Here is a 25,286-nt window from a genome sequence, read left to right on the forward strand (position 1 = left end):
TCGAATAAACCGAATTTTTTCGACCAAACCGAACCGACTGAATTTTTCAATAATAACCGAATAAACCGAACCGATATAATATCGGTTAATTCGGTTAAAAACCTTCTTGGGATACACAACAAGAGGGAAAATTGGGTGCACACAACCTCAAAGGGTGGCAGCAATGTCTGTCGCAAAATGGGTGGCTGAAGAATTTGGTTGTCGTCTGGGCGAGGAGGTTGGTTATGCTATTAGTTTGAAGATTGTACTGACCCTGAGACTGTGATCAAATACATGACAGATGGTATGCTTATTTTAGTTGATGAAACTCTCTCACAGTACTTGGGGGTGAGTATTCGGTTAAAATCGAATTGAATTGAACCGAACCGAACCGAATAAATCAAAAATCGAATAAACCGAATTTTTTCGACCAAACCGAACCGACCAAATTTTTCAATAATAACCGAATAAACCGAACCGATATAATATCGGTTAATTCGGTTAAAAACCTTCTTGGGATACACAACAAGAGGGAAAATTGGGTGCACACAACCTCAAAGGGTGGCAGCAATGTCTGTCGCAAAATGGGTGGCTGAAGAATTTGGTTGTCGCTTGGGCGAGGAGGTTGGTTATGCTATTAGTTTGAAGATTGTACTGACCCTGAGACTGTGATCAAATACATGACAGATGGTATGCTTATTTTAGTCGATGAAACTCTCTCACAGTACTTGGGGGTGAGTATTCGGTTAAAACCGAACTGAACTGAACCGAACCGAATAAATCGAAAATCGAATAAACCGAATTTTTTCGACCAAACCGAACCGACTGAATTTTTCAATAATAACCGAATAAACCGAACCGATATAATATCGGTTAATTCGGTTAAAAACCTTCTTGGGATACACAACAAGAGGGAAAATTGGGTGCACACAACCTCAAAGGGTGGCAGCAATGTCTGTCGCAAAATGGGTGGCTGAAGAATTTGGTTGTCGCCTGGGCGAGGAGGTTGGTTATGCTATTAGGTTTGAAGATTGTACTGACCCTGAGACTGTGATCAAATACATGACAGATGGTATGCTTATTTTAGTCGATGAAACTCTCTCACAGTACTTGGGGGTGAGTATTCGGTTAAAACCGAACTGAACCGAACCGAACCGAATAAATCGAAAATCGAATAAACCGAATTTTTTCGACCAAACCGAACCGACCGAATTTTTCAATAATAACCGAATAAACCGAACCGATATAATATCGGTTAATTCGGTTAAAAACCTTCTTATGGGATACACAACAAGAGGGAAAATTGGGTGCACACAACCTCAAAGGGTGGCAGCAATGTCTGTCGCAAAATGGGTGGCTGAAGAATTTGGTTGTCGCCTGGGCGAGGAGGTTGGTTATGCTATTAGGTTTGAAGATTGTACTGACCCTGAGACTGTGATCAAATACATGACAGATGGTATGCTTATTTTAGTCGATGAAACTCTCTCACAGTACTTGGAGGTGAGTATTCGGTTAAAACCGAACTGAACCGAACCGAATAAATCGAAAATCGAATAAACCGAATTTTTTCGACCAAACCGAACCGACCGAATTTTTCAATAATAACCGAATAAACCGAACCGATATAATATCAGTTAATTCGGTTAAAAACCTTCTTAGGATATTCTCCTGTTGCTTTCTTTCCCGTGGTTATGTTCTTCTCTCTTGATGTGTTATTTGTTTCTCTGGATCTGTGATGATCTTTAGTTGGTCATATTTGGTTCCTTGTAGCAGGTACTAATTGATTAGGGATTTCTGTCCTTTGCGATTCATTGTTTCCCTTCCTTTTTTTTTTCTTGTTATTGGTTAATCTGACAGTTTGATTCGATTTGTAATTGATTAACGTGACTCATTTTCTGAGATGTGATAATTGATTCTTAGTTTTGTTTGCTCGTCTTTTTGGTGATATGGAAAATGTTTGATTTCTATTTTTGCATTTTTTTTCTGATGTATTATTTCTCATTTTGATTCATTTCGCTTAGGGTTTAATCTTCTCATTTTGCAGATATATTGTCGATGAATTAATGGAGTCAAAAGGGGAAGAAATCTAGTAATTCATTACAGTACGAAGCTACCCTCGGCTACAGTATTGAGAAAAAAAGAATGGGTTCGAGGGGTACGAGAAGCGCTTAGAGATCACCTTCTCCGAAGCATCCATCTTTGCTGACCCTCGTGGCCAAGGACTGCGTGCCCTTTCTCGAGCACAGATCGACTCTATTCTGGATCGTCTACCCTTACAATATCATTCTGAAAACTTGCGGAACTACGAAGCTCCTCCTTTCCATTCCTAGAATCCTTTGAGCTTGCTGCAGAGCTTTCGCTTTCCCTACACTCTGCAAAGTACTCCCGGGGGACCTTCATTTTCCCAAGCGCCCAACCATCCCCACACCGAAGCTTCTCCCAGGAAGTCAGTCTCCTGAATGGTTTCATTTTCCCAAGCGCCCAACCATCCCCACACCGAAGCTTCTCCGAGGAAGTCAGTCTGCTGAATTGTTTCTTCGGCAACCTCAAGTCTGGCGGTAACGCTTACGTGATCACTGATCCATCAATGCCGAACCGGAAATGGCACATCTACTACGCCACAGAGAAGCCAGAGACGCCTATGGTTACCTTGGAGATGTGCATGACTGGTTCGACCTTAGTCCCTGACCTACCATGACCTGCTCGAGAGAGTCCTTACCTGTTTTGGCCCTTCTGAGTTCTCTGTGGCTGTCACTGTATTCGGAGGGCGCGAGCATGCCACCTTTTGGGGAAAGAAAGTCGATATCCATGGCTACACATCCAGTACTGAAATCCTGGAACAAGAGCTGCCTGACGGGGGATGGGTGGTCTACCAGACCTTCTCTGCTTCCCCAGTCACTCCTGCCTCGCCGAGGTCCATCCTGCATCACTGGGAAAGAGAAGATCAGGAAAATGCTGAAAAGGATGAAGGTTGGTTTATGATGATTATATTGGAAAGAAAGGAAATGATCAGAGTTAAGTATTTGCATTTGGACAGTTGGTGTGGTATATGATATCTTCTCCTTTTATTCCCTCTTGGCTTATTAGTAAAGCAGTCAGCCAGTAGCTTATGTTTTTCCTTATGATACTCTCCCTATCCATGTTTTGGCTCATAACAAATGTTCTTGGTGGTCTGCTGCTATGTCTTCCACAATGAGCAATAAGTTTGTATCTTGCCAAAACTACTACTTGGTACTCAATAAAGGTTCTTTATGAAAGGAAAATGTGTTATATCTTTAGTTTGTGTTAGATTAGCATTAGATTCCATTGACTTGTTGCACTTCAACTTCTCTAGGGCACACATGAAGTCTTTTAAGTTGTTTAATTATATGACAAATGGCTTGAATTTTTGTTCAGTTGCATTGTGATTATCTGTTTGTTGCACCTGGGAATTTCTAGTGTCTTGTTAATCATCTTTCTTCCGACGACTCCCAATTAATCCCGAGGATGATCGGCTTGATTCTATGGAAATTTCATGACCATCAAAGTAAATTGTGAAGTGTTTGTAATGTTCCATCTAGACAATCCATTTTCTTCTCTGGCTTGTTACTCTTTGGATCTCTAACTTGAGATTCTTGTGTCCATCGAAGGGCCTCAAGAAACATATCTTTTCTCTAATGGCATCTTTAGACGGTAAGAAATTGATCTAATTTTCAAATATATTTCAATTTCTTATACAAAAGTTTTATATACTATTATCGAAACCCTATAGTCTCGTGGAACGACGAATCGGTCAAGGGAGAAAAATCTAATAATTTATTTAAAAAGAAATTTAAATATAACTTTAACTAATTAATTATACGGTGGCCCATAACATCCATTCTGGCTAGGAAGTGATCTGCTAATGGCCCATCAACACCTCTACTTGAGGGCTCATTGGCCCACTATTGATTCTTAATTAAGTCCAAATTATAGTCGGCCCACTAGCGATTCAATTGGCCCTAGTGCTCTATTTACTCTAGCGTTCTGTTTAGATGAGATGAGAGAAAGTTCATTAAGGAGAAGGGAGGAAAATGAAAGTATTTATGTTCTCTTTGTTTAGGAGGAATGAAAGATTTATTAACGTAACATATATTACGTTGTTTAGGAGGAATGAAAGATTTATTAACGTAACATATATTACGTTGTTTGGGAGAAAAGAAAAAATAATAAATATTAAATATATAAAATTATAAAAATATTCTTACTTATTAAAATCAATTAAATAAATAAAAAATATTAAAGAAATAATAAATAGACATAAAATAAATTTGTGAAATATAAAATCTGTACACTTTAATATAACAAAAATAAAAGGATATTTAACATATATTTTTATAAAAATTTATTAATATAAGAAAGAAATAAAAAAATTGTGTTCAACCAGAGAAATTTTAAAAAAAAAAATTAAATTAAATAAGTTAATCTAAAAATTAAGATTTTAAAATGAGAATAAAATTAAAATAAATAATATTTACAGATGTTTTTCTTTTTCTTACCTCTCAAATTAGAGATGTTTTTCTTTTTCTTACCTCTCAAATTAGAGATTTTTATTTATTTTATCATTTTTAATAATCTCACTTTTACTAATTGTCTAGCATAGTTCACTTTAAATGGTTGCCGACTATAATTTATACATGCATTCATCCTGCAAAAGGTTATATGTAAACATCTTTGCCAAGTGATTGATTCACTTGTGAGCAAGCCACGACCTCGTAGCCAAGTGCTTGGCTTGACTTGAGTTCCCAGTTGGGCTCACAACTAACAATTGAACCAATTTAAACAAGGAATAAACAGTACTTTGCCAACCCTGTGGGGACCCATCTCACACGCCTATCCACTCGGCCAGGGTAAATTTTGTGTAGTCGAAGTGCTTTATCCCAAGTGGTAAGTATGGAGACATGTGTTGCTTGAGATTTCGGGTTCGAAGTCTCTTAGCAACATGTAGCTGTTGACTGAGGTGCTGTTTCGACAATAGGCTCTTTTCAACATAGTAGTACCGTGCCTCTAAAAAATCTCTTAGTTTTTTGGGAGTTTTTTTATAAAAAGTTTACTCAATATAATTTTCGCCTCCGAGGCATAGCTGAGTTGATTACGACAGAGCATATTTGTATAAGAGGGCTGTAATTTTTCAATTTACCTCCTATGGTCGTGGGGCCGCTGGAATGATGGATTCTACCTTTTTGCAGAAGAATAGAGTAAATTTTGTGTATCTGTATTATTAATTCTTATAAAAAAATTTAAAAAAAAAAGAAAGAAAAAATCAACAACTAATCTAATAAATAATTGACAATTTTATATTTAAATTTTTAAAATTTATTAATGTTGAAATTTTATAGATATAATTAAAAATTATTATTTTTATCTATTAAATATTTAGTGTGGGTGAATAAAATATTAAATTGAATACCTCACGATTAAATTTTAAAATTAAATTCGATTAATTTAGAAATTTATCTTTAAAAAATCAATTAATTGATTTGATTGGTTTAATCTCAATTTTAAAATTCCAAATTCAGGTGATGTCTCGTCGTCGTACTTCGTTAAGCTGTCTTTAAATTGGTCAACGGTCTCAGAGTCCGACAAACCTCGGCGGGAAGAAGTCAAACCTATCTAATTTGAAAGTTCGATTCGACTAATTTAAAAAATCTTTTTTAAAAAAAATTAATTAATTTGATTTAATCTATTTGATTTTAATTTTAAAAGTTCAAAATTAATTGAACTGATTAAATTGAACATATTAATTGATTATTATATTCTTAGCATTCTATTCATAAATACATAATAATTGATTTATGTGATTCCATTCTTTGCACACATTGAAGAGCAGTGGAAGTATTCTAGACCCTTCAGATTCATGGTCATCATTAAATTGAACTCTCATCTTATCTCGTGGGAAATCAGAGATGGGATCAAATTGATTGAATTTAAAAGTTCGATTCGGTTATTTCATAAGTTTAATTTTTATTAAATATCAATTAATTCGGTTTAAAGGATTCATTCTCAGTTTTAAAAGTTCAAAATTCAAATCTGATTAAACTAACTAAATTGAATATATCAGTCGACTGCTATGCTATTTGCATTCGATTGTGCTTGATTTGTGCTTAATTTGCTTCTATTCTTTGCATACATGGGGGAGCACGGAGAAATATTCTAGCTCATTCAAATTCATAATCTCCATTACCTACCCACCCCATCGACAGAACCTAGGTTTTTAGATAGAAACTCATGTCCTATCTAGTGGGAGATCAGAGATAGGACCAAACGGATCGAATTTGAAAATTCGATTCGATTAATTTAATTTTTTTTTAAAAAATATCAATTAATTCTGTTTAATTGATCCGATCTCAAGTTTAAAAGTTCAAATTCAATTGAGTTGATTAAATTAAATAAATCAATCAACTAATATTATTAGTAGTCGATTGATAAATATATAATATATAACAATCGATTGCTATTACCGATGAGATTCTATTCTTTACATACATTGAAGGATTAGAAAGGGAGAAGTATCGTAGACCCTTTATATTCTCAATCCAATCAAAATAATCATGTGTCTTTCTTCTTTCTTCTAGAAAGGATTAGAAAGGGGGCCGACCATATGAGGCCGCTAGAGTAGCGAATTTCAACCTTATGCAAAAGAAAAGATATACGTACTATGGCTTATGAGCTAATTACATGCAACAACACGTCTTTCTTCTTTCTACTCCCTCTTCCTCCTCCCTTCCCTTGCTCTTCTCTTCTCTTTCATATTTATATATAACTAGCTCTTTCCACAGGGCTAGTAATTTTTTTTATTTAGTCATATAACAATAAAAAATTAAATAAATATTGGTTCTTAAACCGGCCTGATTCGAGTCAAACCCAAGCTGAATCAACTATTCGCATCACTTATTTTGCATTGCATGATGTTGACGATGAGACAATACATGCACGCAGCTGATAGCATGGGCCGGGTCCCTGATTTACTTTTCTATAATACATAGATGATTATAAGATAGATCGGGTAAGAGTTCAAAATCAACATATGATTTTTTTTGTCACACGATCACTTGGTGTTCATCTTGTTATGAATTCATGTATGTATGTATGTTTGATTTCATCTTCACTGAAATAACAATCAAGAATAGCTAAAATGAAGCCAAAGAGTAACTAAAACTGGAAGATGAGACTGTAGGAATTGTCTCAAGCTCGGCGCTTGCTCAGACGCCATGAGTTAGGCTCGTGATATCGGTCGAAGAGCAGTTCGATGACTGTAGGAATTGTCTCAAGCTAGTCATGACGACCAAGGAATACATGAGGCAAGCTTCCGTTTGCTCATCTTGGTTGGATCTGAAATCTTGTAAAATCTCGGAGCTAGTTCCCCCAACCACTTGGGGTCGATGACTGTAACTTCCCTCATGTATTCCTTGGTCGTCATGACTAGCTCGTGATAGATCACCCAGTCTGGTTGCCTTTGAAATAGAGCACTGCTGGGGTGGATGAACACAGGTTGGTTTTCGACTTGCGTCCTGTAGCCTACTTGGGGGTCCTTCTTTGCTGCCTGAAAGAAGAAACCTGCCGTGATCGCCTTCCTTATCTTTGTGAAATTTTTTCCAGAGCAAACGACATCCAGCTTATATCTGAAATGTGAGGTAAATTATCAGTTAAAATCTGGCAACGACAAGCAACATCAAGCTGAGAACAATATGACAGACAGTTTGACAAGGCCAATAGAAGCCCTAAATATTTACATCAAGTATTATACTAGAGAGTAATGACTTTCTCAAATGACTGTTTGCATAGACTATTCTATTCAGACTCTAACTGGTAGATGATTGTGAGTTGCAAACTTAAATCAAAATGTAGTTTTTCACATATATTTAGTGAAGACCTCCTAACAAATTATTTGCAAATTGCAAAAGAGCTGATTCACCAAGGAAAACCATGTAAACTAAAAGCTTTTACTCTTCTCACATGGAATTCAATTACATCAACTGCATCTTGTCAAAGATCAGCAGATTCTTCTCTCAAAAAGATCTAGATTTCTCTACTTCTCATGGGAGGGATGTGCCAAACCAATTTTGACAAATATAATGGCAGTAGTAAAATCTAGATTTCTCTATTTCTCATGGGAGGGATGTGCCAAACCAATTTTGACAAATATAATGGTAGCAGTAAAAAAACAATGAAAATTAGACATTTAGTGGTGAATTAGCAAAGAAACAAGTCTGTTAGGTAATGAATGGCATACCTGTCCATGATAGTAAGAAGCTGTTTCCTCACATCCTGAGCTCTCCTAAGCGAACGGGACTGCACAAAATTCTCAAAGCACCAAGGTCCTGAAAAGTTTTTACCTTTCCACGTCTCGTATACAGCAAGCAGCGTTAAGTGATCTTCTGGCTGAAAGAATTTGCTCTTTTTTGATCTGCCTGGGCTTGTTTCCCACTCCCCTAAGTTCTTCCATAAGCATCTCTTTTTTGATCTGCCTGGCTGAAAGATGCTTATGGAAGAACTGTAACGCTGGGGCAGAGATCGAAATTGTCAATTCAGGAACAAAGACAGAGCCTTCCTATTTATAAATTGCAAAAGGAGTTGGTTGAAACTGTGCGAAACAATCAAGTTCTTGTTGTGATCGGTGAGACCGGCTCAGGAGACATCCTACCTCAGCAAGATACTGAGTCACCTGTGTCGTCTTCCCTGAGTTAGTCTCACCGATCACAACAAAAATCTGATTGTCTCGCACAGCTTCAACCAACTCCTTTTGCAATTTATAAATAGGAAGGATCTACCTTTGTTCCTGAATTGACAACTTCACACGATAAGTTGGTGTCCATCTTGTTATGAATTCATGTATGTATGTATGTATGTATGTATGTATGTATGTTTGATTTCATCTTCACTGAATAACAATCAAAAAGAGCTAAAATGAAACCAAAGAGTAACTAAAATTGGAAGACGAGACCGTAGAAATTTGTCTCAAGCTCGGCGCTTGCTCAAACGCCATGAGTTAGGCTCGTGATATCGGTCGAAGAGCAGTTCGATACGCTCCTGCCGCTTCCATTTGCTCATCTTTGTTGAATCTAAAGCCTTGTAAAATCTCGGAGCTAGTTCCACCAACCACTTGGGGTCAATGACTGTAACTTCCCTCATGTATTCCTTGGTCGTCATGACTAGCTCGTGATAGATCACCCAGTCTGGTTGCCTTTGAAATAGAGCACTGCTGGGGTGGATGAACACAGGTTGGTTTTCGACTTGTGTCCTGTAGCCTACTTGGGGGTCCTTCTTTGCTGCCTGAAAGAAGAAACCTGCCGTGATCGCCTTCCTTATCTTTGTGAAATTTTTTCCAGAGCAAACGACATCCAGCTTATATCTGAAATGTGAGGTAAATTATCAGTTAAAGTCTGGCAACAACAAGCAACATCAAGCTGAGAACAATATGATAAACAGTTTGACAAGGCCAATAGAAGCCCTAAATATTTACATCAAGTATTATACTAGAGAGTAATGACTTTCTCAAATGACTGTTTGCATAGACTATTCTATTCAGACTCTAACTGGTAGATGATTGTGAGTTGCAAACTTAAATCAAAATGTAGTTTTTCACATATATTTAGTGAAGACCTCCTAACAAATTATTTGCAAATTGCAAAAGAGCTGATTCACCAAGGAAAACCATGTAAACTAAAAGCTTTTACTCTTCTCACATGGAATTCAATTACATCAACTGCATCTTGTCAAAGATCAGCAGATTCTTCTCTCAAAAAGATCTAGATTTCTCTACTTCTCATGGGAGGGATGTGCCAAACCAATTTTGACAAATATAATGGCAGTAGTAAAATCTAGATTTCTCTATTTCTCATGGGAGGGATGTGCCAAACCAATTTTGACAAATATAATGGTAGTAGTAAAAAACAATGAAAATTAGACATTTAGTGGTGAATTAGCAAAGAAACAAGTCTGTTAGATAATGAATGGCATAACTGTCCATGATAGTAAGAAGCTGTTTCCTCACATCCTGAGCTCTCCTAAGCGAACAGGACTGCACAAAATTCTCAAAGCACCAATGTCCTGAAAAGTTTTTACCTTTCCACGCCTCGTATACAGCAAGCAGCGTTAAGTGATCTTCTGGCTGAAAGAATTTTGCTCTCTTTTGATTTGCCTGGGTTTGTTTCCCACTCCCCTAAGTTCTTCTATAAGCATCTCTTTTTTGATCTGCCTGGCTGAAAGATGCTTATGGAAGAATTGTAATGCTGGGGCAGAGATCAAAGTTGTCAATTAAGGAACAAAGACAGAGTCTTCTTATTTATAAATTGCAAAAGGAGTTAATTGAAGCTGTGCGAGACAATCAAATTCTTGTTGTGATCGGTGAGACCGGCTCAGGGGACATCCTGCCTCAGCAAGATACTGAGTCACCTGTGTCGTCTTCCCTGAGCTGGTCTCACTGATCACAACAAGAATCTGATTGTCTCGCACAACTTCAACTAATTCCTTTTGTAATTTATAAATAAAAAGGATCTACCTTTGTTTCTGAATTGGCAACTTCGATCTCTGCTCCAGCGTTACAGTTCTTCCATAAGCGACATCTCTGCCCCAGCAAATGCTGACAATCCTACTCCCCTAAGTTCCTGTGCATTGAATCTAGCAGAGGACCTGCTCCCTTAACTCCCTTCTCTCCTTGATGAGGGCTGACTGCAGTGCAGCGGCCCTGCCCAAAGATCCCTCCTGGTTCTTGCAAATTTTGACAAGTGGCATACCAATCGAATAACGGCTCTGCCCCTGCAAGAAGGTGGGTTCATCCTCATTGAGCTCGATCTCTACCTCCTCCAGAAGGCGAGTTCATCCTCATTGAGCTCGATCTCTACCTCCTCCTCGGCACCCTCTTCCTGATAAAGCTCTGGTTCATCAAAAGTTCTGCGAGGTTGAGTAGGATGTCTCCTCTCTCTGTGCTGCTCCTCCTGTTTGCGCTTGTGCTGCTCCTCCTGTTTGCACTCGGCGTCCTTCTCGATCTTTCTTGATCTCCAAACGGAGCCGCCTGGCTCGACCGCGGTCATCTAGGCGGGAGAGAGCGGGGAGGGCGGATGCTTTCTCGTCGTCGTCATCAAGAGCGCGGAAGGCGTAGATGGAGAGAGCGGACCAGGCCAGCTTCTTCCCACCGGCGTAACCCGTAGGGATTTTAGAACGATGGATAGTCTCGTGGAACGAGGCCTTAGGCACCTAAGCGTACTAAATAAAGAAAAACTAATAATTCGAACAAAATAAAGGGGGAAAACTAATAATTTATTTAAAAAGAAATTTAAATATAACTTTAACTAATTAATTATACTGCAGTGGCCCATAACATCCATTCTGCCTAGGAAGTGATCTGCTAATGGCCCATCAACACCTCTACTTGAGGGCCCATTGGCCCACTATTGATTCTTAAGTCCAGGTTGTAGTCGGCCCACTAGCGATTCAATTGGCCCTAGTGCTCTATTTACTCTAACGTTCTATTTAGATTTAGATGAGATGAGAAAAAGTTCATTAAGAAGGGAGGAAAATGAAACTAGTTATGTTCTCTTTGTTTGGGAGGAATGAAAGATTTATTAACGTAACATGTATTACGTTAGTTGGGAAAAAAAAAAATATTAAATATATAAAATTATAAAAATACTTTTACTTATTAAAATCAATTTATGTATGAAAAAAATATGTATAGCTGATTAAATCTATAAATGTAAGATTTTTCTTGTCAAAATCATATTGTGAGACTAACTAAAATTAATATTTATGACTTAAATAAATAAAAAATATTAAAGAAATAATAAATAGACATAAAATAAATTTGTACACTTTAATATAACAAAAGATAAAAGGATATTTTATATATATTTTTATAAAAATTTATTAATATAAAAAAGAAATAAAAAAATTGTGTTCAACCAGAGAAATTTTTAAAAAAATATAAATTAAATAAGTTAATCTAAAAATTAAGATTTTAAAATGAGAATAAAATTAAAATAAATAATATTTAGAGATGTCTTTCTTTTTCTTACCTCTCAAATTAGAGTGTGAAAATTGTATCCTTCCCTATCCTTTCCTCTTCTTTCCTCACTCTTTTCCAAATGAAGTTAAAAGTTCCCTTCTCCTTCCCAAGCATAAGGAGCGAATAGTGGAGGAAGAAGAAGAAGAACTACGAGAAGATACAATGGCCAACTGAGAGGAGGAGGAGGAAGGAGATGAAGGAGAATACTTTCTATTGCATTGCTCCACTAAAAGAAATCACTATTCAACTCAATGGCAGACTGATCACTATTCTCGCAGATAGATCATGATCCCATCATGGATTCGACAAAATGAGGTGCCACTTAGACAGTCCACAATCTCTCAGCCACCACTAGCAAGCACCTCTTCCATCCACTGCCTCCTCCTCTCTCTTCTTTCTCCCACAAATTCACTCGTCTGATTCAAACTCGCAGATACTTGACCCATCTTAGCAGTTCCAGGCATGGCGCCGTTCATGGCGGCGAAGTGCATTATCTTCCTGTTTCTTCTTCAATTCACTCAGCAGCAACAGTTTGTCACTTCTAACTGAACCTTGCAGGCAACAATCTGAGAGGTCAGATTCCAGAAACTATCTTCGACAATTACAGTGGTGTAGCTTTCATGGACCAAATACCTGTATTCAAATAGATTGACAGTAGTTCTGCCGATTCAATCTTCCATTTACTTTTCCAACATGTCAGGCCACTTTCGAGCATGATATTGCATGAATTGCTCCACTAAAAGGAATCACTATTCAACTAAATGCTCAACTCAATTCCTCACTAATTAGCCTATAAAGCAAAGGCTAATAATCCTGAGGTTGGGTGACTGATCACTATCCCACAGATCATGATCTCCTCGTCGACTAGCCAAAGCAAGGATTTTGCTTACGATATATATGTTTTCCTCTACTTGTTCTTCTCTGAGTTCCTCCTCGAGTTTGATCTCAGCAGTTCCAGGCATGGTAACATGGCGCAGCTTCAACTGATCTCCATCGATCTCCAGCAAGCATGGTGCCGTTCATGGCGGCCCAGTGCATCATCATCTTCCTGTTTCTTCTGCAACTCGCTCATCAGCAGCTTGACCTGGAGAAAGCTGCCTTGCTGGCCTTCAAGAGCAGCTTGACTCAACGAGAGGCACTCGCAAACTGGAACAATCTCACAGACGTTTGCGACTTCGTCGGAGTTCAATGTGGCAGCGCCGCCGCGTGACGCAGGTATCACTGAACCGGTCACAGATCGCCGGGCCTCTATCGCCGGCCATTGCCAACCTCACTGAGCTTCTCGAGCTGGACCTGCAGGAAAACTACCTCACCGGGAGCATTCCTCACGAGCTTTCCGGCTTGAGGCGTCTCCAATTCCTCGATCTATCGTCCAACCTGTTGAGCGGCATGATCCCTCCTTCACTCGGCTTCATGGCTGACCTTTACTTTCTGAACCTCGCCGGCAATGAGCTGAGAGGTCCGATTCCAGAAACTCTCTTCCATAATTACAGCGGCATGGCTTTCATCGACCTCTCTGCCAATGCTCTCACCGGCCAAATTCCATCAGGGACTGGAATTGCTCTTCCAAGATTGAACACTTTCAATCTGTATTCAAATCGATTGACGGGAGTTTTGCCGAAATGGCTATCGAATTGTTCGGAACTCTCCTATCTGGACGTCGGAAGCAACCATCTTTCCGGTGAATTGCCCACCGAGATGATACAGCAATGGAGCTATCTCACCATTCTTCACCTGTCCCATACCAATCTAACAAGCCATGACAGCAACACCAACCTCGAGCCTTTCTTCCTGGCTCTGTTCAACTGCTCAGGGCTGGTCGAGCTCGAGATGTCCGGGCTCGAGGTCGGTGGATCGCTGCCAGCTACCGGACGTTGGAGGGCAAGGGACTTGTCAATTTTCATTCTCGAAGACAATGCCATTTCTGGAGAAATTCCTTCGAGTGTCTCCAACTTTTCTGCCTTGACCCTGTTGAATTTGTCTGGAAATCTTCTGAAAGGGGCGATCCCGAAGGAGCTCTTTGGACTGTCCGGGTTAGAGAGGTTGTGGATCTCCGGCAACGCTTTGGCGGGGTCGATTCCGGTGGAGATCGGAAATGCTACTAATCTGGGCTTGCTTGATTTGTCGAGGAACAACTTGACCGGCGAGATTCCGGCGAGCATAGGCATAGGCAACCATACAGCATTGCGTGAGTTGCATCTCTATAGGAACCAGCTCGCCGGACCGATCCCGTCCAGTCTTGGCAACTGCGTCAATTTGGAGAAGCTTGACCTGTCGTATAACCGATTGAGCGGGGGAATTCCGCCGGAGTTGTCGGGAATTCTGAAGATATTCTTGAACCTCTCGAACAACCTTCTGCAGGGATCGCTTCCGCCGGAGCTTAGCAAGATGGCGCTTGTCCTAGAGATTGACCTGTCCGTCAACAACCTCACCGGCGTCATCATCTCTCAGCTCTCGGACTGCGTCGAGCTCCAGCTCATCAATCTGTCGCACAACGGGCTCAGCGGGCAGCTCCTGGCGAACTTCGGAGATCTCCAGAACCTCGAGACGCTCGACGTTTCTTTCAACTTCTTGGACGGGGAGATTCCGCTCAGCCTTCGCAACTGCAAGAGCTTGACCTTCTTAAACCTCTCGCACAACGATTTCAGTGGCTCCGTCCCCACCGGCGGGGTCTTCTCGTCGTTCACCAACCTCTCCTTCCTCGAGAACCAGCACCTCTGCGGGCCGCTCGCCGGACGGACTTGCCGTCGGAGCTCGCATGCTCGAAAGCTGCTAATCGCCGTAGCGGCCGGCGCTTCCTCGGCCGCATTGTCAGTGGCACTTTGCTGCGTTCTTCTCGCCAGGCGTTTGAGCATCAGAGGTGCAGGGAACGGCAGCTCGTCGCCGGTCGTCAGATCCAACTACCCTCGAATCAGCTACCGCGAGCTAGTGGCGGCCACAGAAGATTTCAGTCAGGGAAGGCTGATTGGATCGGGCAGCTACGGGAGGGTCTACAGAGGCGTTCTAGGCGGCGGCGCCATTGTTGCAGTGAAGGTCTTGAACCTCCAAACTGGGAACTCGACCAGGAGCTTCGACAGGGAATGCCAAGTGCTGAAGCGAATCCGGCACAGAAACCTGATGAGGATCGTAACGGCGTGCAGCCGCCCGGATTTCAAGGCCCTGGTGCTTCCGTTCATGGCGAACGGCAGCCTCGACGGCCTCCTGCACAGCGATCCTTGCAGCCTCAGCTTGGCGCAGAGGGTGAGCATCTGCAGCGACGTCGCGGAGGGGATGGCCTACCTGCACCACCACTCGCCGGTGAAGGTCATCCACTGCGATCTGAAGCCCAGCAACGTGCTGCTCAACGACGAGATGACTGCTTTGGTTTCCGATTTCGGCATTTCAAGGTTGGTGACGAGCGCCGGCGCCGGAAACACAGTGGAAAACACGGCGAATTCGACTGCTAACTTGCTCTTTGGCTCCATTGGATACATAGCACCAGGTACTGCTGCTGCTTGCTCCTCTTCCTTTCCTTTAGTTCATCTCTTTTCTCTTGCCACAGATTTCATGGATCTTTTATCGTTTATTTTTTCCGCTTTGGTTCAGAATTCATCAGTTACTGAACATCTTTTAAGTCTCTAACTAGATCAAGAAGTGAAGAGAATTGACAAAGAAGAGTAGGACAAATTGAGATTAGTTAACTTCTTTTGGTACAAATTTTCTGAGTTTGAAGCATAAGATTTATTCTCATTGATCTTTTATGATTTAGTTGGCATGGTATCAGTTACTGAACATCTGATTTAAGTCTATAACTAGATCTGGAAGTGAAGAGAATTGACAAAGTGAAGAGGATTGATAAATTGAGATTAGTTAACTTCTTTTGGCACAAATTTTCTGAATTTGAAGCATAAGATTCATTCTCATGGATCTTTTATCGGTTATTTTTCGGCATGGTTCAGAATTATGTTCGTTGTTCGGCCTGATATCGAGTTGTATATCAGTTACTGAACATCTTTTAAGTCTATAACTAGATCAGGAAGTGAAGAGAATTGACAAAGAAAGGATAACAAATTGAGATTAGTTAACTTCTTTTGGCACAAATTTTCTGAATTTGAAGCATAAGATTCATTCTCATGGATCTTTTATCGGTTATTTTTCGGCATGGTTCAGAATTATGTTTGTTGTGTTCGGCCTGATATCGAGTTGTATATCAGTTACTGAACATCTTTTTAAGTCTATAACAAGATCAGTAAGTGAAGAGAATTGACAAAGAAGAGGAGAACAAATTGAGACTAGTTAACTTATTTTGGTGCATATTTTTTGAATTTGGAGCACAAGATTCATGCTCACGAATCGTTTATCGTTTATTTTTCGGCACGGTTCAGAATTATATTTGTCGTTCGGCCTGATATCGAGTTGTATATCAGTTACTGAACATCTTTTTAAGTCTATAATAAGATCAGTAAGTGAAGAGAATTGACAAAGAAGAGGAGAACAAATTGAGACTAGTTAACTTCTTTTGGTGCATATTTTTTGAATTTGGAGCACAAGATTCATGCTCATGAATCATTTATTTTTCGGCATGGTTCAGAATTATATTTAACGTTCGGCCAGATATCGAGTTATATATCAGTTACTGAACATCTTTTAAGTCTATAACTAGATTGGGGGAAGTGAAGCGAATGAGAAAGAATCGAAACTAGTTGACTTCTTTTGATAGAAAGCGGAGACTATTTCAAAAACTATCAACTTAATTTAGGCTTTTATCAAGAATGGTGACGCTATTGCTTTTTCGTTACAGAATATGGATATGGATCGAATGCATCAACAAAGGGCGACGTCTATAGCTTCGGCGTGCTAGTCCTGGAAATGGTGACTCGAAAACGGCCTACCGATGAAACATTCGAAGGAGGGACGAGCTTGCCCAAGTGGGTGAAGAGTCACTACCACGGCCGAGTGGACATCATCATAGATCCACAACTAGTAAGTGAAGTGAGGCACCAAGCACCCGAATTGCGAAAAATGTGGGAGGTTTGCATCACTGAGTTGCTAGAATTGGGCTTGCTCTGCGCTCAGGAGAGCCCGTCGTCTAGGCCGACGATGATGGACACGGCCGATGACTTGGACCGGTTGAAGAGGTATCTCGCGGGCGACATGACCGCCACCTTCGCCTCCTCCCTCGGCATGTTGTCCTCCACCTTCGGAGAGACAAGCCAATCAAACTTCAACGACTAGAAGGATCATGGAACTCGATGATTATTATCGATAGTTTTCGGGTAACTTCTACTTCACATGGATAAATGATTGAGACACTAGTGAAGCCAAAACTTTATCAGTCACATTTGTTGCATCATAAAGAAGAAAGAGATGGGGCACTAGTTGAAGTGCCTAACAAATGCATTATTACAAGCCTTTTTCTTTATTCTTTGTTGTTTGTTCTTTGTGAGAAGAATTGGACATTGAGCAATAGAGGCTGAGAGTGTAGAGAAAATTTAGTCCTAACCGATACCACTTAGTGATTGGCTTTACGATTAGTCGTTTACTTTCTTTTTATAGGTATAGGTAAAAGGACGTCTCTTCTTTAAAAAATTATTAAAAGAGCATTTCAATTATAATTTTTCTATTTAAAATATCCTTGTATACTTCACCTTAGCCAAATATGACGAGATGAATCAATCCATCAAAAACCCGTTATATGACGGGGCATATGATGGACTTTTGAGAAATTCTCAATTTAATCCAAGACGGATTACGGATTAGACAGACTAACTCACGTGCTTGTCAAAATATAAAAAAGTATAAAAAATATTAAAAATTTTAAATTTGAAGTGCATTTAAAATTTAAACGGATCAAATTAAAATTTTTAAATTTAGATTGTAATTAGATAGATCACACCTACTAACTAGTCCATTTAGTATTTGCTTTAATTTTAAAATTTTAAGATAAAATTAAATTTTCTTAATCCGTGAGACAATTCAAGTCTGCTATAGAACCGACCTATGTAGATCGCGAGCCTAGGTAGATTAGTTCACTCAAATTTATCTTAAAATGAGTTGATAAATTTTTAATTCAATCTATTTAATTATTTAATAATATAGGTCAACCCAATAAATCTAACTCAAATTAACGACTCTACTTGGATTTGGTCAAAATAATTTTTAAAAAAAATACAATTTTGATCAAAACAGTTTTAAAATGACAAACAATTCTAAAGTGAAATACAAAGGAATATTTGTTCCTACCCAATGCCACTAATTAGTGCTTGGCCAACTATTAACTTTCTTGGGATTTTCAAAGGGCAGAAAATTAAAAGTATTTTTTTTATAATTTATATCATCAAACTCTTTTAAAAATTATCAAAATAACATAGCAAAAGTCACTCACTTCCTCGAACAATTTAAATAGATTGAATTTAAATTTTATTAATTTATTTTAAGACATATTCAGATAAGTCAATCTGTCACCCATACATATTGGCACATAGTGGCCTTTTGATTGGCCTGCCGTTTGAGACAAATATTCTTTCAAATTGTTTATATTTTAAATTACTTTATAAATGATACATTTCAACAAAACAATAGAATTTGTCATCTTAACGATCTCATACAACCGGCAGGGCCGGCTCAAGGCATAGGCCACTAAGGCCTATGCCTAGGGCCCCAATTTTAGTAGGGCCCATTATTATAAAAAAAATATTTTAATAAAAAATTTTTTATATCAATTAAACAATGTGTTCGTTTCGTGAGATCATAGTGCTTCGATTTCTGCAGGGCCACATCACGTTTGCATGGTTACACATGAGAATTTGATGCCGCTTCGTGCAATTGATGTATTACTCATGCCTGCATGCCTATATATATGAGAAGTTGCTACATGCATAAGAATTAAGCATGACTAAATTGATGCATCATTCTAAAAATAATAGTAAAATTAATTAATTTTATATTAATTATAATTATTATATTATTATAAAAATATAAAATTTTATTTATATGTCAATTTCCTTTTCTTTTATCTTATTTTATATCTTCATTCTCTCAAAAGCTAACAGATCAATACTGTGGATCTCATTTTATATGATATAAAAAACTTATAATTTTTTAAAAATAAAATATTTAATTCTTAATTTTTTTTTAACACTGTGATATTGAGGATTTAGATTTATTTTTAGAATTAAAAGTTTTTTAAAAAATAATAAATCCAGAATTATAAATCACAATTGAGGTATTACAAAATTAAATTATTTTCCTAATGCATGAATAACTTATAAAATATTATTAACACTGGCGTAGCCCAGTAATTTTTTTATTTATTTTGTTAAATTGAAATTTAAAAAATTAAATAATTAGTTAAATCTTACTAATTTAGCCCAGTACAATTCAAAATCCTAATTACGCCATTGATTATTAACTATACTTATTAGTAGCTTCAGCAAAAAGAAATTTTTCAAAATTAAAATTAATAAAGTCTTATTTATTTACGTTCGACAATGTTTTGAAAAAGATTAAATAATCTAGTAATTTCATCAATTAAAAAAATTTATTAACAAAATTTGAATATAAAAATTTAATTAATAATTTTGCATCTCAAAAAAAAAAATTAAATCCGTTGTTGTCGATCTCAAATCCGAATGAAAAAATTAAAGATAAGAGAAAATTTTATATTTAAAAAATATATTAAATGTCTAAAAAAAATTTTAGCCTAGGGCCCCATTAAACCTTGAGACGGCCCTGACAACCGGTCTCATAATCATCTATAAAAAATAAATCGAAAAGTTATAATTGGTCACTACGAAGAGAGCATTACTTCAGCTTTGTCAAAATTCAATCCTTATCCACTTTAGTAAATCTGTCTTACAATAACTAATTCAATCATGCTCCAAAGATTACTTTATAAATGATACATGAACTATCAATTACTTTATAAATGATATATGAACTATGTCTAATTTCTGAATGAGTCTTCATCGGATTCTATATTTCTATTGTCATTGTGATTGATATTTATTTATTTATTTTATGTTTCTTTATAAACGACAATGATTATTATTTATTAGTGATTTCTATTTTTATTTTCTGTCATATTATTGATTTTTTTATTATTTTAAACTTGACTCATCGTGAATCCATCCCTCACCCCGTCCCTCACCCCACTAGATGTTGAATTTTTGATGGTTGGCTCATCTCGACTGGGGTCGACCCGTTTGACAATTTTATTCCCACTTATAATTTCTATCTAAAATAATTTTAAAGGGGTACAATTTTAATTAAAATAATTTTAAAATTATACCGTTTTGATTAAAATAACTTTAAGATGAAATACAAACAAGTATTTTGGAAAAAAAAATTATAAATGAAAAGTTATTTTGATATTTATTTTTAAAAGCATCTTTTTAATTATATGGATAAAAAAGATGCATTATTTATGATCGTAAATGAACGAAAGGGCCATAATAAATTTAATATTCGATTTGATAATAATTTATTTATATTTTTTTAAATCAATTAAATAAATAAGCATAAATAACTAATTAAATTAAATAAATAAATTTGAACATATATGTATTCAATTTGTTAACGTTCGTGAATAATATTCTTTAGCAAAAGTTAGAATTCATCATTCCAACGACCTCACACGGTTAGCTCCACAATCATCTGTAAATAGATAAATCGTGAACAATATTCTTGAATCATGTTCATCAATAAATTTTTTTTATCAACATATTAAATAAAAATAAATTTATATTATCAAATTCAATAATCAATCAAATAAATTTAACATATAAAAATTTTAAACAACCAAACAAGTTTAAATTGGGAGCTTGATAATATCTAAACTAACGAAGCTCAAGTCAAATTCGAACCAAACTCAACTTTATAAAAAAAAATTAAGCCAAACTAAATAATAATTTTAATAATTTAATTCATTTTAGAATCAACTTGATTACTTTATCAAACAAATTTAAACATCATAAACCTTGAGTCACTTGATGTGACTCGACTCGTTTACCGTCCTAACTTTATTCTTTAGATTTGTAAATTATTATACGTTATCTTGGTCGAAGTACAAATTCTTAAGATTTTTCACATGAATCTGTCCGTTTTACACACTGTTGCTGCATCAATAGAATTCCTTTCGATAACGTCATTGCCTTTATAAAAGCCGATGAAATTCCTTCCGGTGGACCCTCAAGCGCCGGCCACGGCGGCGCCGCCGCCATCGGGTGGCCCACAGCGGATCAGTATAGCCGTTGGATCCATCTTGTTCTGATCGTACGGCTGCACACGCCTTAGGGTTCCCAACTTTAAAAATCCCTATAAAATTGAGGAAATGGTAGGATACGAAGTGGGTTCGATCGACCCACTTATACGTCGTGCTAGACTAGATCCGACGATCGATACCGACACGGGCACGACCCATTGTCTCGTGCCCATGACAATTAAAATATTTTTATTGTGATATAATTATATTAAAATAAGCATTTAAAAGGAGCTCAACACGATAAATCACTCGGAATTGAAATGTAAAAGTTTGAACTTTCATATTCCAAACACGCTAAACCAAAAGATCATGCAAAGTAGTGCAACACGAGGTCAAATACCACTTAAGATATCATCGGTAAATCTCATAAAATCTCCTCTAATCTCATGTTGCGCAAGGCTAGGCCGACAAATCTAGCTCGCAAGTCACGCTCGACTCGGGTTCATGCTATGCCCAACACGGTCCCGAATTCAAGGCGGTCTCAATGTTTGTTAAAACTCTAGGTAGAAAAAATATTTGAAATCTTAATATATATATATATATATATATATATATATATATATATATATATATATATAAATATATAAATAAAATATTATTTTTTAAAAAACAAATTTTTATATAAAATATAATTAGACTGAATACTATGACCACTAATCACATAGTAATAAATTTATCATTATCTCAAATTCCACTAATAAAAAATTAAAAAATATCAATCAAATTTAATTTTAATTTATAAAAAATAAAAAATTAATAATTAAATCTAAATTAATAAAAAATTAAAAATTATCGATCAAATGGTGTCGATCTAGACGGTGTCAAATTGAGTAATTTCTTGAATAATTCAAAGAAATAGGTAGGATAATGGCACGTCTACGTGTACCCACACACCACCACACACCAAACACCAAACCGCGGCAATGCTGTCACACCAAAATCGTTCCCCTTTTGACTTTGGCGCAGTCAACGGTTGACTTTGACTAATTAATCCTCCATGTCCATATAAGCTTCTTGCGTAAGGCTGCTGAGGCAGAGCAGCATCTCCTCCCCCATCGATCTCTCCTCCGTCCTCATCCAATCGGCGGCCGACACCATGACCAGGCGCCTCCGCTCGTGGATCCACTCCTTAACGGCGAGCTGCTGGGGCGGCGCTGGCGGCGGCAGCGTCGCGGCGGCGGCGGCGGCCGGAGGCGAGGGCGACAAGGCCGCTAAGCCCCCGAGCTCGCCGCCGAGCAGGGTCTCTTACAACGACATCAGCAGCCTGTCGGCGGAGGAGCTGTCGCTGAGCCTGCCGGGCTCCAACCTCCACGTGTTCACCCTGGCGGAGCTCCGGGTCGTCACCAGGAACTTCTCCACCACCAACTTCATCGGCTCCGGCGGCTTCGGCCCCGTCTACAAGGGCTTCGTCGACGACAAGCTCCGCCCCGGCCTGGCGGCGCAGTTCGTCGCCGTCAAGTCCCTCGACCTGGAAGGCACCCAGGGGCACCGCGAATGGCTGGTAATTAACATAATCCATCCATTAACCACATTAAATTAATACTTTTAAATATTTATTAATTTAATTAATTTTCTCAGGCTGAAGTGATTTTTCTTGGGCAACTGAGGCATTCTCACTTGGTGAAATTGATTGGATATTGCTGTGAGGACGAACACAGGATGCTAGTTTATGAGTACATGGCAAGAGGAAGCCTTGAGAACCATCTTTTCAAGAGTAAGTTTAATTTAATTTATTTTAATTTATTTATTTTTAATTTTATGTGGTTGAATTATGAATTTTCTTTTAGAAAATCTTCTGGTAGTAGCTAAGCCATCACATCAAACTGCATAAGTTAATGATGTAGGACAAGCCAATTCCACTTTGGCAGCTCAGTTTTTGAAAAGTGTGCAATGCAATCTCAATAAATTTATTATTATTATTATTATTTTTAAAAATATTTATTTTTATCTCAAGGTATTCTCTTTTCATGAATTTTTTACGCTATAATTTAAATATTTAAAAATCATAGGTTTGTGATTACTACAACTGCTCTGCACGCATATGTTTTAGGTGAGTTAACAACGTGACCTAATTGGGTTGACTTTGGCATTGACATTGATAGGGTCGCTCGCTTCCTTGCCATGGTCAACGCGGATAAAAATCGCTGTGGGAGCCGCCAAAGGGACTCGCTTTCCTCCATCAATCCCACCAACCCGTCATTTACCGAGATTTCAAAGCCTCCAACATTTTGCTCGACTCGGTATTGTCAACTGAAACCGTTTGACTATCGTATGTAAAAGTCAACAGGTAACTAATTTGACATGGTACCTAACTTGTGTTTGGTCTACAGGATTACAAGGCGAAGCTTTCCGACTTCGGATTGGCAAAGGACGGTCCCGAGGGCGAAGACACCCATGTCTCCACCCGTGTCATGGGGACCCATGGTTATGCCGCTCCTGAGTATGTCATGACGGGTCATTTGACAAAGAAGAGCGACGTGTACAGCTTCGGGGTGGTGCTACTAGAGCTGTTGAGCGGGCGGCGATCGGTCGATAAGACCCGGCCGCCACGGGAGAAGAACTTGGTTGAGTGGGCACGACCCTACCTCAATCACCCCACCAAGTTTGCTCGCGTGATAGACACCAACCTTGAAGGCCTCTACTCGAACACCGCCGCACAAAACGTTGCAGCCATGGCCTACAAGTGCCTTAGCCTCAAGCCCAAGTCGCGCCCTGATATGCAAGCCGTTGTTGATGCCCTCGAGCCACTCCTAAAACTCCACCAGGATCTCCCCGCCGGCCCCTTTGTGTACACAGCCCCAAGTAGTGGCAGCTCCCACGAAGAGACAGTGGAGAAAGCCAACCGACGAACACGACCACGATCACGACCACGACCTCAACCAGAGACACAAGAAGTGGTTTCCTAACTCACTCATCCTTTGGGTGGCCACACTTCACAGGGATGCCAAGAACAAGATTCAAACTGTTATATATGTTTTACCTCTTCGATTGGTGTATGTTGTTCCAAGTGTTCATTGAATGAATTCTTTGCCTGCGAGTCGTCGATGACTGTTTGTAAACTCGATCGAGCGGAAGGTGGATGTTCCTGGCTCACACACAAAGAACAAAACTCGGTAACTCGACATAATTAACATAACATAGATGAGTGACCAAATGGTCTGCATCATTGTCTGTAGGCTCCTTGAGTTGAGTTTGAGAGATCAATTCCCTCACCTGAGATAAAATGGCTGTCGGTATTAGTACCGAAGAATGTTTCCGAAAGTTCCTTTCCCTGTGCGAGCGATACGCGAAACGATCAGGAATATTCTCGCCAAAATATCGAATATTATGCATCATTCAAATGACATCTTAGTGCTAATGCAATACATTGAGACAAATCAGCTAAGCACTTGAGGAATTAAGCAATAGAAGCCATTTTAGTTTGGCAGTTCAACTTCCAAATCAACAATTGCATTAAACATAAACAAGCCAACTAAAAATTTTTAGAACTGCAAACAAATATCAAAAGAGAAAGAAAATCCATATCATCTCAGGAATCAATATGAATTGCATTAAACAATTGCAAACATATCATCTATAAGAAATCAATATGTTTTCATCTCAGGATTCATCCATATTTTCATCTCAGATTCATCTAAGGTTTAATGCATGGAATAACCAAGGAAGCTCATGAAAAGAAAAGAAAAAAATTTACACTTCAGTGCAATGAACACTCATGAAAAAGAGCCAAAAAGTGTTTCAACTTTCAAAGATTATGGATAAAAGGCAACTAAAGATTATAACTGAGATTTTTTTCAATGGCTCAATACCTTCTAGATCAGGCTTCTCGGAAATAACCCCTCTACCAACTTCGAGCGACTGCTCTAGCTCCATAACCACATCATCAGTAGCAAAAAATAGTCTCCATCACTTCTAACTGAATGAGATGTAAGCAAAAGGATAAAAGACTGTCTGCTATTTCAAGCAGTAAGATAAAAGATTTTCTGATATTTTTGTCAACAAAACTTCAAGAGGAAGATGACTAAGAACATGAAGTATCAATTT

The 25,286-nt window shown here is 38.2% G+C and overlaps 1 protein-coding gene and 3 pseudogenes across 1 annotated transcript; 3 read left to right on the forward strand and 1 right to left on the reverse strand.

Moving 5' to 3' along the window:
• The first annotated feature begins 1,314 nt into the window (after window positions 1-1,314).
• On the forward strand, window positions 1,315-5,614 carry LOC141834532 (S-adenosylmethionine decarboxylase proenzyme-like; annotated as a pseudogene).
• A 1,428-nt stretch (window positions 5,615-7,042) lies between these two features.
• Window positions 7,043-8,520, reverse strand: LOC141835334 (putative pre-mRNA-splicing factor ATP-dependent RNA helicase DEAH5; the record flags this gene model as incomplete). Its single annotated transcript, XM_074722779.1, has 2 exons — window positions 7,043-7,619; window positions 8,231-8,520. Coding segments are annotated over 2 exons (636 nt in total), but the record flags the coding sequence as incomplete, so codon positions are not given.
• Window positions 8,521-12,988: 4,468 nt separating this feature from the next.
• On the forward strand, window positions 12,989-17,305 carry LOC141835262 (putative leucine-rich repeat receptor-like serine/threonine-protein kinase At2g24130; annotated as a pseudogene).
• Window positions 17,306-22,274: 4,969 nt separating this feature from the next.
• LOC141834310 (serine/threonine-protein kinase RIPK-like) lies at window positions 22,275-24,279 on the forward strand (annotated as a pseudogene).
• The last annotated feature ends 1,007 nt before the right edge of the window (window positions 24,280-25,286 follow it).

This window comes from Curcuma longa, chromosome 9 (assembly GCF_044706935.1).
Source record: "Curcuma longa cultivar G26 ecotype Majalengka, Jawa Barat chromosome 9, ITB_CL_G26_1.1, whole genome shotgun sequence".
NCBI classification, from domain to species: Eukaryota; Viridiplantae; Streptophyta; class Magnoliopsida; order Zingiberales; family Zingiberaceae; genus Curcuma; species Curcuma longa.